Genomic DNA, 15,787 nt, shown 5'->3' with positions numbered 1-15,787 from the left:
GTTATCAAAGATATTATCTTTTCTATGTGTAAAAGAGTGTTTCTGCAGAGGGGGTGGTTAGGGTTAGGCACCACTAGGGGGAGTGGTTAGGGTTAGGCACCACCCGGACGGCGGTTAGTTTTAGGCAACAAGGAGGGGGGGGGGGGTTAGAGGTAGGCACCACCAGGGTGGTGGTTAGGCTTAGGCACCACCGGGAGGGTGGTTAGGCGCCACCAGGGGAGTAGTTAGTTTTAGGCACCACCAGAGGAAGGTTTTGTGTGAGAGTAGGGTTGGGTTAAGCTGTATTGTTGAATTACATAATGATTTTTAAAGTTAATATCGTTTCGTTATTATCTCCCGTCTGTTTTTAAAATGGTTTTTAACATTAACAAGTTCGACAACAATGTTTTAAGATTTTGTTATCCACCAGCGCCATTTGGTTATCCAGCAAGGCCCTTTTTTCCTGGTGCCCTTTTTCATGCACGCCAACTTAGCACCCAAATTAATTTAACCTCCTTTTCTTCCCAGTAATAGAGCTTTCTTTTGGTGGTCTCTGATTGTTGCTGCAATGTTTTGTTTTTATTACTAAAAGCTTATTTTTTTTAAAATCCCCATTACTTTTATTCCCCCCCCCCCCCCCCCCAAATTGGGCCTGTTAGGGACCCGTTAGGGACAATTAAGTGACAAGGCTGTCACAGCCCTGCGCTAGATCGCAATATCCTCTATAAATGCAACCGAATATAACTTGCATTCTAGTTGTTTTTATCATTACTAGAGTTCCAACAGCCTGCTGTGAGTGTTCCAGTGCAAAGGGTTAATGATTGTATCCACTGTGTGCAAAGAACACATTTTGCTAATATAATGTATGGACAGATGATTCTCTCCAATGCCTTCATTCACTAAATGTAACGTGCTACCACAGCGCAAGTTAATTTTAGCAAGGGAATGCTATGCACAGTCCTGTCACCATACCACATGCTCTTAAAGAGAAACCCTAATCAAGAATTGAACTTCATCCCAATCAGTAGCTGATACCCCCTTTCCCATGAGAAATATTTTCCTTTTCTCAAACGGATTATCAGGGGGCTCTGTATGGCTGATTTTGTGGAGAAACCTCTCCCACAGTGTGATGTGAGCGCCTTACAGCTCTGAGGTGCTGACATCACGCTGGGGGAGCCTTGTTGCATTGTGGGAAATAACAGCTGTTTCCACCTGCCAAAAAAGCAAGCAGCATATCCTTCCACTGACATCACCTACCAGCAGTAAAAATGTCACTATGTGATAAATGACAGAATGTAAATCAGGGAGAGGAAAGATTTTACATGGAGCAAACACTGGCTTAATCATTTATACATAATTATTCTAAAATGTAAGCATTTCTTTTATTATATAATTTTCACTGGAGTTACGCTTTAAGTTATGCATGAGCCTTTGAAGTGCCACACTATGTGTTTGTAGCGCGACTGCGATACTTCACTAGCACGGCTGCTACTACATTAATTACACTTCAAAAGATTGTGCATAACTTAAGAGCACATGCTATGCTGACAGGACCATGCATAGCGCTCGCGTGCTAAAATGTTCTTGCGCTATGATAGCGTGTTACATTGAGGCCGGTTTCCCACTGGAAACCGGCATTGTAGCAGTGTTGCAGTGCACCGCAATCCTATAAACAGCCTTTGGGGATTACCGTGGTAATGTGCGGTAATCTCCCTTCTGGCTGCAGGCCAAGCAGGAAGTGAGGCTCTCTAGTGCTCACTTTGTGTGGCTGAAATATGAAATGCGCATTCCCGCCGCAATGCAAACGCTGAAAATTTTTAAAAACCTGTTTCGCCACAGACTTACATGACCCCTGGTCGCTGTGCATGTTGCCGACAACACGCTGTTGCCCATGTATCAAATTCACTACTTCCAATTTGATTGCAGCGAACCAGGTATGAAACGTTGCATAGACTTTCATTGGCGTGGCGTTGCGGCAAAACAGGGTAATGCATCGCGCCAGTATGAAAGGGGCCTTTAGTGAATCAAGCTGCTTATGTCATACCACAATCCTCTTCTACACTTCCCACCATGTATCATATAGGCAGATCATGACAGAATTCAGGCACAAGTTATATTTTATTTTCATTTCATCTTCTTTACGCAAAAGAGAATAAAATAATACAGAAGAAATGAACACACAGCTTATCTTTACACTTAGGGCTCGATTCACAAAGTGGTGCTAACCCAGTTAGAGACTTTAGGCGTGATAACCATTGCACCACACTGGCGAAAAGCCAGTTTAGGCGTGATAAGTTTAGGCGTGATAAGTTTAGGTGTGATAAGTTTAGGCATGCTAAGTTTAGATAAGTGTAGATAGCGTGCAAAGTCCCGCACGCAAAGCAGCACCATTAAACTCTATGCGAAGTGCACCAGACTTTGCTAGCGCAAAACTTTTGATCAGCTGTGCACTGCTGTGCTAACCCAGTTGGTGCTTAAACTTATCATGCCTAAACTTATCACACCTAAACCTATCATGCCTAAACTTATCACACCTAAACTTATCATGCCTAAACTGAGTTTAGGCGTGATAAAGGGCTTTTCACCAGGGTGCTAACTGTTAGCACCGCTTTGTGAATCAGGCCCTAAGTGAGAAACACAAATCATAAAAACAAACAAAGTATAGATCTACAGGGGAGTGAGTATCTTGTAGTGGGCGGAGAAAGTGAGGATTTGCGCAACCAATCACTAGTGTCCTCAGAGAGATGAGCTTTCAGGCTAGGTGCACACTTAGCAGAAACGCAAGCGTTGCTGAAAACACTGCATTTTTGCCGCTATTGGAAGTCTATGGGCCGAAATGAAAAATGCATATAAAAACGCATATGCGTTTTGTATGCGTACGCTTTTAAAACCGCTGGTTTCGTTGCATAATACTCAAAAACAAATCAAAAACGCACATAATGAAAGTCAATGGGAACGCAATGTATTGCGTTTTGTATGCATTTTTAAATGCGTTTTTAAAAAAAAATGTTTTTGTGATGTATTTCCGTTTCCTATTGTCTTCCTAGTGATTTGCATAACTCGAAATATAAAAATGCATTAAAAACACATACAAAACGCATATGCGTTTTGAACATGCGAACCGCAAACACGTAAAAACGCACGCAAAATGCTAGAAAAAACGCATATGCAGAAAAAACGCGAATGCACTAAAAACACACAAAAAAAATGCACCTGACAGAAAACGCGACCTTTCACGCTCTGTAATGTTTGCACCCAGCCTCAGAAGAAATCACTTGTATCTTGACTGGATGAGCTTTTCAAAACATTCCACGTTTACAATACAGAATGTTATACACATAGAATGTAATCTTATGCAGCTCCACTACTCATTACGTTATGGTCATCAAACAGTTTGCGCGTGCTTTCTTTGATGCGTCAGAAGAGTTTCTTTCCAGGCAAAACATTCCCCACATTCAGAACACGAAAAAGGCCTCTCCCCTGTGTGAATCCTTTGGTGAACATTAAGGGTTCCTTTCACGCTGAACCGTTTCCCACACTCTGAACATGCATAAGGGCGCTCACCTGTGTGAATCCTTTTATGAGCAACAAGAGCCGATTTCTCAATGAAGCATTTCCCACACTCTGAACATGGAAACGGACGCTCAGTTTTGTGAGTACTCTGGTGTATACGAAGGCTCTGTTGCCGAGTGAAAGACTTCCCACACTCTGAGCAGGAAAAAGAATTCTCTCCTATGTGAGTTCTCTGGTGCTTGCAAAGTTGTCCCTTGTCAGAAAAACCTTTCCCACAATCTGAACATTTAAAAGGGCGCTCGCCTGTGTGAATTCTCAGGTGTGCAAGAAGGTATCTTTTCTGTGCAAAAGGTTTCCCACACTCTGAACATGAAAAAGGCCGCTCACCTGTGTGGTTTCTCTGGTGAGAAAGAAAATCTCCTCTCTGTGTGAAACATTTCCCACACTCTGAACAAGTAAAAGGCTTTTCTCCTGTGTGAATTCTCTCATGCACGCGAAGGACTCCACTCGTAGCAAAACTTTTCCCACAATCTGTACATGAAAAGGGACGTTCGCCTGTATGGGTTCTCTGGTGTCTGTTTAGGCCTTCTCTATGAACAAAAGCTTTCCCACACTCAGAACATGAAAAAGGATACTCACCTGTATGATTTTTCTGGTGCGAGAGTAGCTCTCCTCTGCGTGTGAAACTTTTACCGCACTCTAAACAAGAGAACGGCTTTTCACCAGTGTGTATTCTCTGATGTACACGAAGGACTTCACTTCTAGCGAAACATTTCCCACAGTCTGGACATGAAAAAGGACGTTCACCTGTGTGGGTTCTTTGATGTGTGTTTAGGCCTCCTTTATGGGTGAAACCTTTTCCACACTCTGAACAAACGAAAGGACGCTCACCTGTGTGTTTTCTTTGATGCACTAGAAGCTCTGCTTTGGAGCTAGAACATTTTCCACACACAGAACATTGATGAGGACTCCAGCCCGTTTTTTCTTTGTTTTTGTAATGTATCTTCTTCCCTGAACTTTTATTATTTTCAGAACATATGTCAGCATCTCCATCTCTAAGTGGGCTTAAATTACTGGGGGACTCTGTAGAATTAGATAGTTCATTTGAATGATCCTCTCTGTGCAATCTGCTACGTGTATTATTAAGATTGGATTTATCAGAATATTCTGTGCAATCAGAGATATTTCCTGATCCATTTACATAGTTAGCATTGTGAAGTTTATGATCGGGGATTCCTCCTGGAGAACACTGTGTGATGTTATTATCTCCTGTATTCCAACCTGGAGGTAATATATGATGTCCCTTCAAGGTGTTTCTGACATAGTGTCCATCTGCAGGAAAACAATGTATAATGATTAGAAGTGGGCTTTGCATATGGTGTACAATATCTCTTCCTCTTTCGCTGGTACTATGATGTTATACTGGGGAATGGAGATGGGCCTTTCATATGGTGTACAATATCTCCTCCTCATTTGTTGGTACTATGATGTTATACTGAGGAATGGAGATGGGCCTTTCATATGGTGCACAGTATCTCCTCCTCATTTGTTGGTACTATGATGTTATACTGAGCAATGGAGATGGGCCTTTCATATGGTGTACAGTATCCCCTCCTCATTTGTTGGTACTATGATGTTATACTGAGGAATGGAGATGGGCCTTTCATATGGTGTACAGTATCTCCTCCTCATTTGTTGGTACTAGGATGTTACACTGAGGAATGGAGATGGGCCTTTCATATGGTGTACAGTATCTCCTCCTCATTTGTTGGTACTATGATGTTATACTGAGGAATGGAGATGGGTCTTTCATATGGTGTACAGTATCTCCATCTCATTTGTTGGTGCTATGATGTTATACTGAGGAATGGAGATGGGCCTTTCATATGGTGTACAGTATCTCCCCCTTATTTGTTGGTGCTATGATGCTATACTGAGGAATAGAGATGGGCCTTTCATATGGTGTACAGTATCTCCCCCTCATTTGTTGGTGCTATGATGTTATACTGAGGAATGGAGATGGACCTCTCATATGGTGTACAGTATCTCCTCCTCATTTGTTGGTGCTATGATGTTATACTGAGGAATGGAGATGGGCCTTTCATATGGTGTACAGAATCTCCTCCTCATTTGTTGGTACTGTGGTGTTATTATAATGAGGAATGGAGATGGGCCTTTCATATGGTGTACAGTATCTACTCCTCATTTATTGGTACTATGATGTTATACTGAGGAATGGAGATGGGCCTTTCATATGGTGTACAGTATCTCCTCCTCATTTGTTGGTACTATGATGTTATACTGAGGAATGGAGATGGACCTCTCATATGGTGTACAGTATCTCCTCCTCATTTGTTGGTACTATGATGTTATACTGAGGAATGGAGATGAACCTTTCATATGGTGTACAGTATCTCCTCCTCATTTGTTGGTACTATGATGTTATACTGAGGAATGGAGATGAACCTTTCATATGGTGTACAGTATCTCCTCCTCATTTGTTGGGAACATATTATACTGAGGAATGGAGATGGGCCTTTCATATGGTGTACAGTATTTCCTCCTCATTTGTTGGCACTATGATGTTATACTGAGGAATGGAGATGGGCCTTTCATATGATGTACAGTATTTCTTCCTCATTTGTTGGTACTATGATGTTATACTGAGGCATGGAGATGGGCCTTTCATATGGTGTACAGCTGGGGTAGGGAACCTATGGCTCACGAGCCAGATGTGGCTCTTTTGATGGCTACATCTGGCTCTCGAACAAATCAGTAGGGGTTGATTCACTAAGCTACACTGCTCAAGTACCACAGCTTAGTGTGGCAGCGCAATTATTATTCTCAAATTAGGCACGCTACTGCTGTAGCATGCACCACTAACTTACACTTCCCCAAAACTAACAGCCGCTCTAATTGTCCCACCCTGGACCCTGTCAGATCCAGTGACTTTGTAGGATGAGATCCCTGCACTTTGATTGGCCCAATAGGCTGCCTGTCACTTGACAGGCAGCCTATTGGGCCAAAGTGCGGGGATCTCGTCCTATAAAGTGAATCAACCCCCAAGTCAGCTAGCTAATTGTACAAGCTGTTAGTCAGTATTTCTCCTGTCTGGCTCTCGGGGAAATTGCTGATGTTACTGAAACTCAAGAAAAGCTGAAGACATGTCTGACACTTCCGCTGCCTGGCGGATCAACTGTATACACATCACCATGACAACAGGGACATGAGCCCTCTGCTGCGCATGCGCACTGTGCCAGTTTGAAACATACTGTATGGCTCTCACGTAATTACATTTTAAAATATGTGGCATTTATGGCTCTCTCAGCCAAAAAGGTTCCTGACCCCTGCTGTACAGTATCTCCTCCTCATTTGTTGGTGCTATGATGTTATACTGAGGAATGGAGATGGGCCTTTCATATGGTGTACTGTATCTCCTCCTCATTTGTTGGTACTATGATGTTATACTGAGGAATGGAGATGGGCCTTTCATATGGTGTACTGTATCTCCTCCTCATTTGTTGGTACTATGATGTTATACTGAGGAATGGAGATGGGCCTTTCATATGATGTGCAGTATCTCCTCCTCATTTGTTGGTACTATGATGTTATACTGAGGAATGGAGATGGGCCTTTCATATGGTGTACAGTATCTCCTCCTCATTTGTTGGTACTATGATGTTATACTGAGGAATGGAGGTGGGCCTTTCATATGGTGTACAGTATCTCCCCCACATGTGTTGGTAACATGATGTTATACTGAGGAATGAAGATGGGCCTTTCATATGGCCTCCACATCAGGTGGTCCGGAGGTACACTGATGAGGTTTTTAAGGAAAATAATCTTGAATTTTCAGTTTCCTGAAAACTTAGAGATATTACTTCTCCAAAAGGAATAATCAGTTTGGCATTCATAGGATAAGACATACACTGTAGGATTTAATGACTGAATGATACAAAGATAAACTCACTGAGCACTTTATGAAGAATGCTATGCTAAGACAGGGTAGGCCCTCTCTTTGGGGTGTATGCAGTAGATTGCATTTAGCAGAATAACGCGCGTAAATTCTTACCACAAGATGAGTAGAGCAGAATGAAATGCATAACATGCATTACTCTTTACTCATCATTAGCCTTGCTCTCCATGGATTAATCAAGAGTAACCACGGCGGTTACTCGTGATTCAAATTAGCTCTAATTGCCGCAGTGGAGTGGCTAGATGCAGTGGGGTTAATTACCCCTAATGCCACTTCTCCGCTGAGCAGTTCAACGAGGTGCAAGCGTCTGAAAAAACGCGTTGCAAGCCTCGCTATGGAGCACTTCCTCTTCCATAGCGAGGCATGCAACCCTTCCAATAGATGCATGCAAGCCTCACTGAAATGCTGAGCGGTGAGCGGCATTATGGGTAATTAACCCTGCTGCATCTGACCGCTCAGCTGCAGCAATTAGAGCTCATTTGAATCATGAGGAACCACCGTGGTTACTCGTGATTAATCCGTGGAGAGCAAGGCTACTCATCATGCATAGGCCTTTACACATGGAATTCTGCTTAAGGCAGGTTTGTGCATACACCATTCTGTTCTTCAAACCAGCATAATTTCTTTCTGGCATGGATTCCTAAAGAGGGTGGAAACATTTGTCTGAGATGCTGCTACATGCTGCCTTGGTTGCATTCCACAATTTCTGCACATTTGTAAGCTTTACTTCCATGCTACAAATCAGACCTCCCATTCTATCACATCCCAAACCTATGCTTTTGACTACAGATTGTTGCCTATCTGTTTGTCTAAACAGATACTGAGATACTGTACATCAGACCAGGCTATATTTTTTCCCGTCTTTGGATGACCACCTTTGCCCTGTGGCCACTGCAGTTTTCTATACTTTGATGGTAGGAGCTGTGCATTCTTATTGGGGATACTGTAGCCTTTCTGTCAGCCCCAACCAGTCTTGCCATTCTTCTCTGACTGACCTTTCTGATCATCAGGATTGTTTTCTGACTGCTAAACTGTTGCTCCTTGATTTCTTTTCATATTGTCCAAACTAACCACTACAGACTGATAAGGGTGAGAATACTAGAAGATAAGCCTTCTCGAAAATATTCAAACATCTGTGAAAACACCAGTCATGTTAGAGTTGACATCAATGAGACCATATCATTTCTACATTAATGTATTTGATGTGAACTGGAGCCCTTGACCTGTGTCTGCATGATTTCATGATTAACACTGATGCCACATAGTTGGATAACTAAGAAAAAGTTGTTACAGAGTTGTCCCTTATAAATTGCTCAATGAGTATATAGAAGAGAGTGCAAAGCATGGAACCTTTCAACATTTAATGTTTATGACTTACCTGTGCCGATATGCAAAGATGATTTTTCCTCTTTAACTATTTGCACAATTACATCCTTATCCATAGACTGCTGATCATTCCTCATACACGTCTCTTCTTCTTTCTTAATTGTCCCCATCATGGCACCCTTCTCTGTAAGCCGTTGATCACCCCTCACAGACTTCTCCTCTTCTTCCTCTTTAGTTGTCCCCATCAGGTCACTCTCCTCCATGCACTGATGATCACCCCTCACACAAGTCTCTTCTTCTTCCTCCTTAATTGTCCTCATTTTCTCACCCTCCTCTGTAGACTGACGATCGCTCCTCTCACATGTCTCTTCTTCTTCCTGTTTAACCTCAACTTTTAGAATAATCTGTTCTTCACACTACAAAAACAGAAAATGGTAGCAATTCATGTTTTAATTTAATAACAGATTACATGTGTTACTCAGAAAAAATGTAAACTCAATGTAGCGTCCCTTATAAGTTTTGCACATTCATGTGCACCTACCTGATAATGGTGAGGGATGGTGTGATCTTTCTGTGGACAATCCTGGGAATAAAGAGAACCTGTACATATCTCTGGTGGGTTTCTGGTACTGTATCCATCTGTAGGAAACACACACACTGACTGAATACATTGTTCTTATGTGTTCAACATATGAATGGGGGGGGGGGGAGGGGTGATCTAGATGGACACTCCATACTGCTATTTCCTCTCCTCTTACCTGGTGATGTGAGGGACGGCTGATTCTCCATTATTATGTCTTTGTAGTCATAGAGGTCCTGGTGTCCTTCTAAACACTTCCACCCTAGGATCTTGTACTCATCAGCAAACCTGGTAAAGATCAGAGCATAGATAAGTCACACTGATCAATTTTGCTCCTCCATGAGGCTATTTCATTAAATAAGACAGTTAAAGTGGACCTGAACTCTCGCACAGGACAGAAGGCGAACATAGAGAAATGCACCCTGTACATTTAGCCAATCTAATTCCCCCTCATTTGTGACTAATCAGCACTGTAATTTGACCTCTTCAGCTGTATCAGCTCAGGAATCTCCTGTGCCCGGCAGAGCTGCTAATTTGTAAACAAGATATTAACCCTATGTCTGCTTCCATGAAAGCAGGAAGCCGACAAACTGCAGATTTGTTGCCGGATTTGTATCAGCTGCAACAAAGAAATGTTTTTCTTTAAAGGTCATTATGCTGTCTTTTAGAGTAGAGAGGAAGTTCAGGTTCACTTTAAAGTGGACCTGAACTATTGCACATGACAGAAGGAAAACATCGAGAAAAGCACCCCATATGTACTGTATTTAGAGAGTTTAGCCTGTCTAATTCCCCCTCATCTGTGTCTAATCACAAGTGTAATTTGATCCTCCCCTGTGATACATGACTGCAACAGCAGAGATGGCAGATAAGCTCATTTGAAAGCACAGGCTGTTAGCAATATGTCTGCTTCCATGAAAGCAGGAAGTAGACACACTGCAGATTTATTGCTGGATTTGTATCAGCTGTAACAAAGAAATGTTTTTTGATACAAGGTTATTATGCTGTTATGCATCTTTTAGAGCAAGGAGGATGTTCTGAGTTGAGGCTTGTTTTAAGAGGAGCTATGTCATGAGGTAAAGGGGCCCATACACCCAACGATTTTCCCGCCGATATACAGCAGATTCGATCACTGTAATCGAATCTGCTGTGAAATTGTTGCGTAAACGCTGACAGAACGATCAATTTCCATCTGAAATCAATAGTTCCCGTTAATTTCCATCGATCCGTCCGTGTGGAAGATTTCACTCGATTGCTGGCGGTTCAGGGGTGCGTCGATGGCGGCGTTCGAATGCCGATGACCGACGTTAGCGGCAATACATTACCTGCTCTGGCCGGCGCGTGTCCCCTGGTCTCCGCTGTCCCTTCTCCGTGCTCGGCTCCTTCAGCTTCACTGAACTTCCCGTCCCAGCAGGAAGTTTAAACAGTAGAGCGCCCTCTGCTGTTTAAACTTCCCCGGCAGGAAGTTCAGTGAAGCTGGAGGAGTCAGCCAGAGCAGATAATGTATGCGGGGCCTCGGGGGGGGGGGGGGGGGGGGTTGGCGGCAGCAGCGGCAGCTTCACAGATTGTGATCGGTTTCATGCTGAAATCGATTCACAATCTGTTTGCAGTAAAGGCAGCCATACGATCCCCGATTCGATCACAGAGGGATCTGTTGGTTGGATCTGATGGCAAATCGACCAGTGTATGGCTACCTTTAGGCAGATAAGAATTGGTAATGCATGAAATCATACAGATAGGCAAAGATAATTCATGAGATAAGGCAAATAAGAAGGGATGAGCCATGAGATAAGACAGGAAAGAAGAGAAAAGTCATGTGGTAAGACAGATAAGAAGAGGTAATACAGTACCAAGACAGGTAAGCAAAGATAGTTCATTATGTCAGGCAGATAAAAAGAGATAGGACATCAGATAACAGAGATAAGGTGCTTCATTCATAAAAGATAACGCACTCAATCAGCGCTTGTTAACCCAGTGAGCACACGCTACTGTCAGCGTAGCGTGCATTCTTAGGCCTCGTTCACATTATAAATCTCTAGCGCTATCGCAAGTGCTGAGAGATTTATACTGAGATTTTTGAAGAGCTTTTCCCTGCAATTTGCACATAGAAAAGCAATTTTCTAAGCGCTTTTGTGGAGCGATGGATTTTTTCACTCGATGACATCAGTCAGGAAGTGAACTCTTGTACCCGGAAATGAATAAATACAATGTATTTATTCATAGAAGCACTCGGGAAATCACCATTCAAAGCGCTTTTTCAAGTGCTTTGCAATTTCCCTATACTTTCTATTGAAGAGCAAACGCTCAGAAAATGATACATGTAGCGCATTTGCAATTCAATAGAAAGCGGAACGCTCATATATAAACACTCCCATAGAAAATCATTGCTGATAAAGTGTAGGACTTTGATCCACACTGTCTGAAGCCATGCCAACCATGCCTTCCCTAGCAGTGAGCACAAATGCACCCACGTAATATTCCGAATCCTAACATTTGTATAGTGCTTTTCTCCTGTCGGACTCAAAGCGCTCAAGAGCTGCAGCCACTGGGACACGCTCAAGAGGCCACCCTGCAGTGTTAGGGAGTCTTGCCTAAGGACTCCTTACTGAATAGACACTGACCCTAGCCAAGATTCGAACCCTGGTCTCCCATGTCAAAGGTGGTGCCCTTAACCAGTACACTATCCATCCACTTTTGTGGTGCAGCTAAAGGGGCTGGTGCCAGATTATATTCAGATGGATTTGATCCATCAACAGCGCCCCAGTGGCAGCCATGTTTTCCTGTGTCGGATGATGTCCAACATTGGTGCTGAAGTGGAAAGCGCCAATGTCGGACATGGCCTGACACAGGATTGAAAAGGGTTATTAAGGAGCTATATTTAGAGATGTCACTACTGGAGGGCTCACACACGGTTTTCCTGCAAAAGATTATCATTCTTCATTAACACATGCATGGACTGACTGCAGCTAATTGTCAGATATGGGAATCACACAGAGGGTGCGATTGTATGCAGGAAAAATGCTTGTGATCCCTCAAGTGAGAACACTGCCTTAAAATGACCTTGTAGTAGGATAAGGAGGTTGTCCTATTTATTCTCCTTTAACCAGCGCCTCTGTAGAGCTGCATAGGAATAGGCCTGAGCACCAAATGTTTTAAGTGTATCCTGGGAATAACCAAATTCATCTTATTTGCAGAGTGGAGGGGCATTTAGTTCCAATAGATCTGCTATGTACTTGGCTCCCATGTGGTTTAGAGCCTAAGGACGGTTTCATACTGCGAACCTAAGGTGCGATGCGGCAGCCACACCGCTAAAAACAGGCCCTTGGGGAATACCGTGTTACTACCTGGTATTCCCCATCTGGCATTGTGCCAAGCAGGAAGTGACGCACGCTTGTGGTCACTTCTTGCTTCGGGGTATATGGAAGTGCACGGAAGCGTATTGTAAAAATATGCTTCCGCGCATGCGCGCCTCCATGTCACATCAGTAATTTTTTTTAAAATCCCCACGTCGCCATAGACTAACATGACTTCCGGGCCAACGCAGACTACTGCAGAAGACTTGCAGTAACGTAGTTCTGGACCAGCGTCGGGGATGCGATGAAAACGTCACTTCCGTCGCGCCGTACCGTGGCAGTATGAAAGTCTCCATAGACGTTCATTGCCCAGCGGTGGGATGCGGTAAAAATACTGCATCGGCACATTGTGAAAGAGTCCTTACATGGCAGCAGGCAGATCTAAAAATGGATTCTTAATTTTACTGACAACCAGTGAAGAGTTTGCAGTACTGGGGAGATGTGTGATCTGCGGGGGGTATGGGCTAGGAGTCTGGCTGCAGCATTCTTTACCAGTTGTAAGGGGAGCATAATCTTATCTGGGGATCCAATGAATAGGGCATTGCAGTAGTCCAGACAGGAGGACACAAATGCATGAACAGGTAAGTCTTCAGCTGAGATATGGTGTTTAATTCTCGCTATATTTCTCAGCTGGAAGAAAAGGAACATGATGACAGCCGATACCTGCTGTCTGAGTGTTAGCTCTCCATCCAGGATCACCCCAAGGTCTTTATATTAAACGGAATCTTCCCCAATTGCTTATTTGAAGTGTGGAGAGTTTAAGATATTATCCATCATGTGTGGACCACCTATCACCAACACCTCTGTTTTGTCAGTTAGTTCAGCCTCAACCAACTGGTAAGAGGTGAAGTGTGGAGGTGGCCTGCTGCTTGTGTGTACTGCATTGGGGAGGGTCATGGGGAGCTTTAGTGGGCAGGGACAAAACTTCAGCCAAGAAAAAATTTAATAAGGCCCCCTTACATTCACACCTCCTTCCCCCTATGGCCTGGTTGACCTCCATGGCCAAGAGGCCCATTTTGCAAGGAATCATATAACAATGCAACCATTATGACCTATAATGTGCGTGGCCACAATTCTGCTATGGAGTGGCAGATCTGTATCAGTGGGAGGTTAAGAAGCTGGGGACCTCACCTCTTGGCTTCCCTGTGACTGCACGGCCTGATCCCCATTTTGTTATGCCACTAGTTGTGGGAAAGGGGGTGACACTGATATAATAGGGAAGCATGCTGCACTGGTAAGGCTTAAAGATGAGGTTGGGAGGCCATAGATGCAAAGTGGTGTTTGGGGGACTGTTGCAAATATCTCCACCCTTCCCCAAAGCACAGTTGAAGTACAACTTCTCACTACACACTCCCTACTGTTTAGAAACCCCCACTGTGTGCTGTCCCCAGCCATCGCAACACCCCAATGCCTCCTCTCTTCACCTACTAATCCAGCATCGATTCTTCCAGCCCCTGAATCTTTAGATTCCCACCCACCCCTTATCAATCTGCATGGAGTTTATATGTTCTTCCCGTGTTGCATGAGTTTCCTCCCACATTCCAAAAACATGCAGATAGAGTAATTTGTCCCCCACCAAGAAAAACTGTAGCGTAGTCTACTTAAGGGGACCCAGCAGGAAACCTCATAGGGAACAGTTCTCCAATCATAGCACAAATAATGTGGTTGTAGTTTACTACAACCTGTCTGAAACCTTAAAGTGGACCTGTACTCTGAACTTCCTCTCTGCTCTAAAAGATAAGCAACAGCATAATAACCTTTAAACAAAAAAATTAAAGCTGACATAAATCCTGCAATAAATCTGCAGTTTCTTTACTTCATGCTTTCATGGAAGCATATTGTTGCATATTGTTAACATCCTGTGTTCACAAATGAGCTCTCTGCCGTGGTAGTGCATCTAGCACAGCTGAGGATAAAATTACAACTTGTGTTTAGTCACATATAAGGAGGATTTGACAGGCTAAACTCTCTAAATACATACAGGGTATATCTCTATATGTTTTCCTTCTGTCTTGTGCAAGAGTTCAGGTCCACTTTAAAGTTTGAGAGGGTGCTGTCCAGTCTGCAAAAATTAAGATTTGTGCTGCTTTCGTTTTGAAGATAATAGTTCTTATTCATCCCCCCAGACAATAACATCCCCCAGCCCATGTACAGACATGGAACTGGTAAGGTTGGCTAGTGCTGTGTTTGTGCTCATGTGTGCTGCAAAATAATCATTCTATCGTTTACAATTTTTGAGATAGTCAAGTTTATAAAGGTCAAAAGTTCACTTAGTCTTTTGACCTTTTAAAAAAAACTTGAATAATGTTTTAAAAGCTATACAGGATAGAAAAATGATTATTTCAGCACAAACACACTGCTATCCAGTTTCACATCCGTGCCCTGCTTTACTGTTCTATTATCTTGAACATTAAAGCAGCACACACCTTAATTTTTGCAGCACAAATGGGCAGAAACATTGCACCAACCGAACATGATTGAATTGTTATTTTTTTTGCAGTTTGCAGTGGGGAGGGGGTGAATGGGGTAGCTGCATTGAGCTCTGTACACCGAATCACGTTAGTGGAACTTGCCTATGAGGCTTCCAGCTGGGTCTCCTAAAGTGGAATAGTGCCAAAAATTGCCCTTCAGATTAGAAAAAGGAACACGAGAGAAAGGCTATGATAGGAGTTTTTTCTGGGGGACAGTTGGTTATATGACTACACACTATAAAATATCTAAAAGTTCTGCAGTGAGACATCATCACACAATAATAAGTCACCCATTCTGACTTTCCTGTCCACCGTAATATTTCCAGCCAACTGCTCACCTGTCTTGCCCACCTTCTCTATTATCACCCCCACTATTCTCTCCCATGTTTTTTCCCTACCCCCGTCCTATGGCTACTCATCTCTCTACACTCCTGAGCTCCCTTCAGTCTCGCTCACATTATGTGCCTATCCTACAATCTCCATGGGCTGAGCTCTGCTCATCGAGCACATTGCAAACAGCAAGTACTGTAATAATAATCATAACATTACCTCTACTCGGAGTTCTGAAATGACTCCTCTACTTCCTGTACTC

General features: G+C 43.2%; 1 protein-coding gene across 1 annotated transcript; it reads right to left on the bottom strand.

The window, feature by feature from the left end:
- Positions 1-2,086: 2,086 nt before the first annotated feature.
- Positions 2,087-15,787, bottom strand: LOC137534706 (oocyte zinc finger protein XlCOF6-like). The gene is made up of 5 exons (XM_068256324.1): positions 15,745-15,787; positions 9,553-9,662; positions 9,336-9,433; positions 8,847-9,210; positions 2,087-4,824 (listed from the first exon to the last, which is right to left on the bottom strand). Exons 2-5 carry the CDS (start codon positions 9,581-9,583, stop codon positions 3,365-3,367), a joined length of 1,953 nt encoding a protein of 650 aa, XP_068112425.1. The 5' UTR covers positions 9,584-9,662; positions 15,745-15,787; the 3' UTR covers positions 2,087-3,364.

The sequence above is a fragment of the Hyperolius riggenbachi genome, chromosome 10 (genome assembly GCF_040937935.1).
Source record: "Hyperolius riggenbachi isolate aHypRig1 chromosome 10, aHypRig1.pri, whole genome shotgun sequence".
NCBI classification, from domain to species: domain Eukaryota; kingdom Metazoa; phylum Chordata; class Amphibia; order Anura; family Hyperoliidae; genus Hyperolius; species Hyperolius riggenbachi.
Note: the sequence above shows the minus strand (reverse complement) of the source record. Positions and strands in the feature narration are given on the sequence as shown.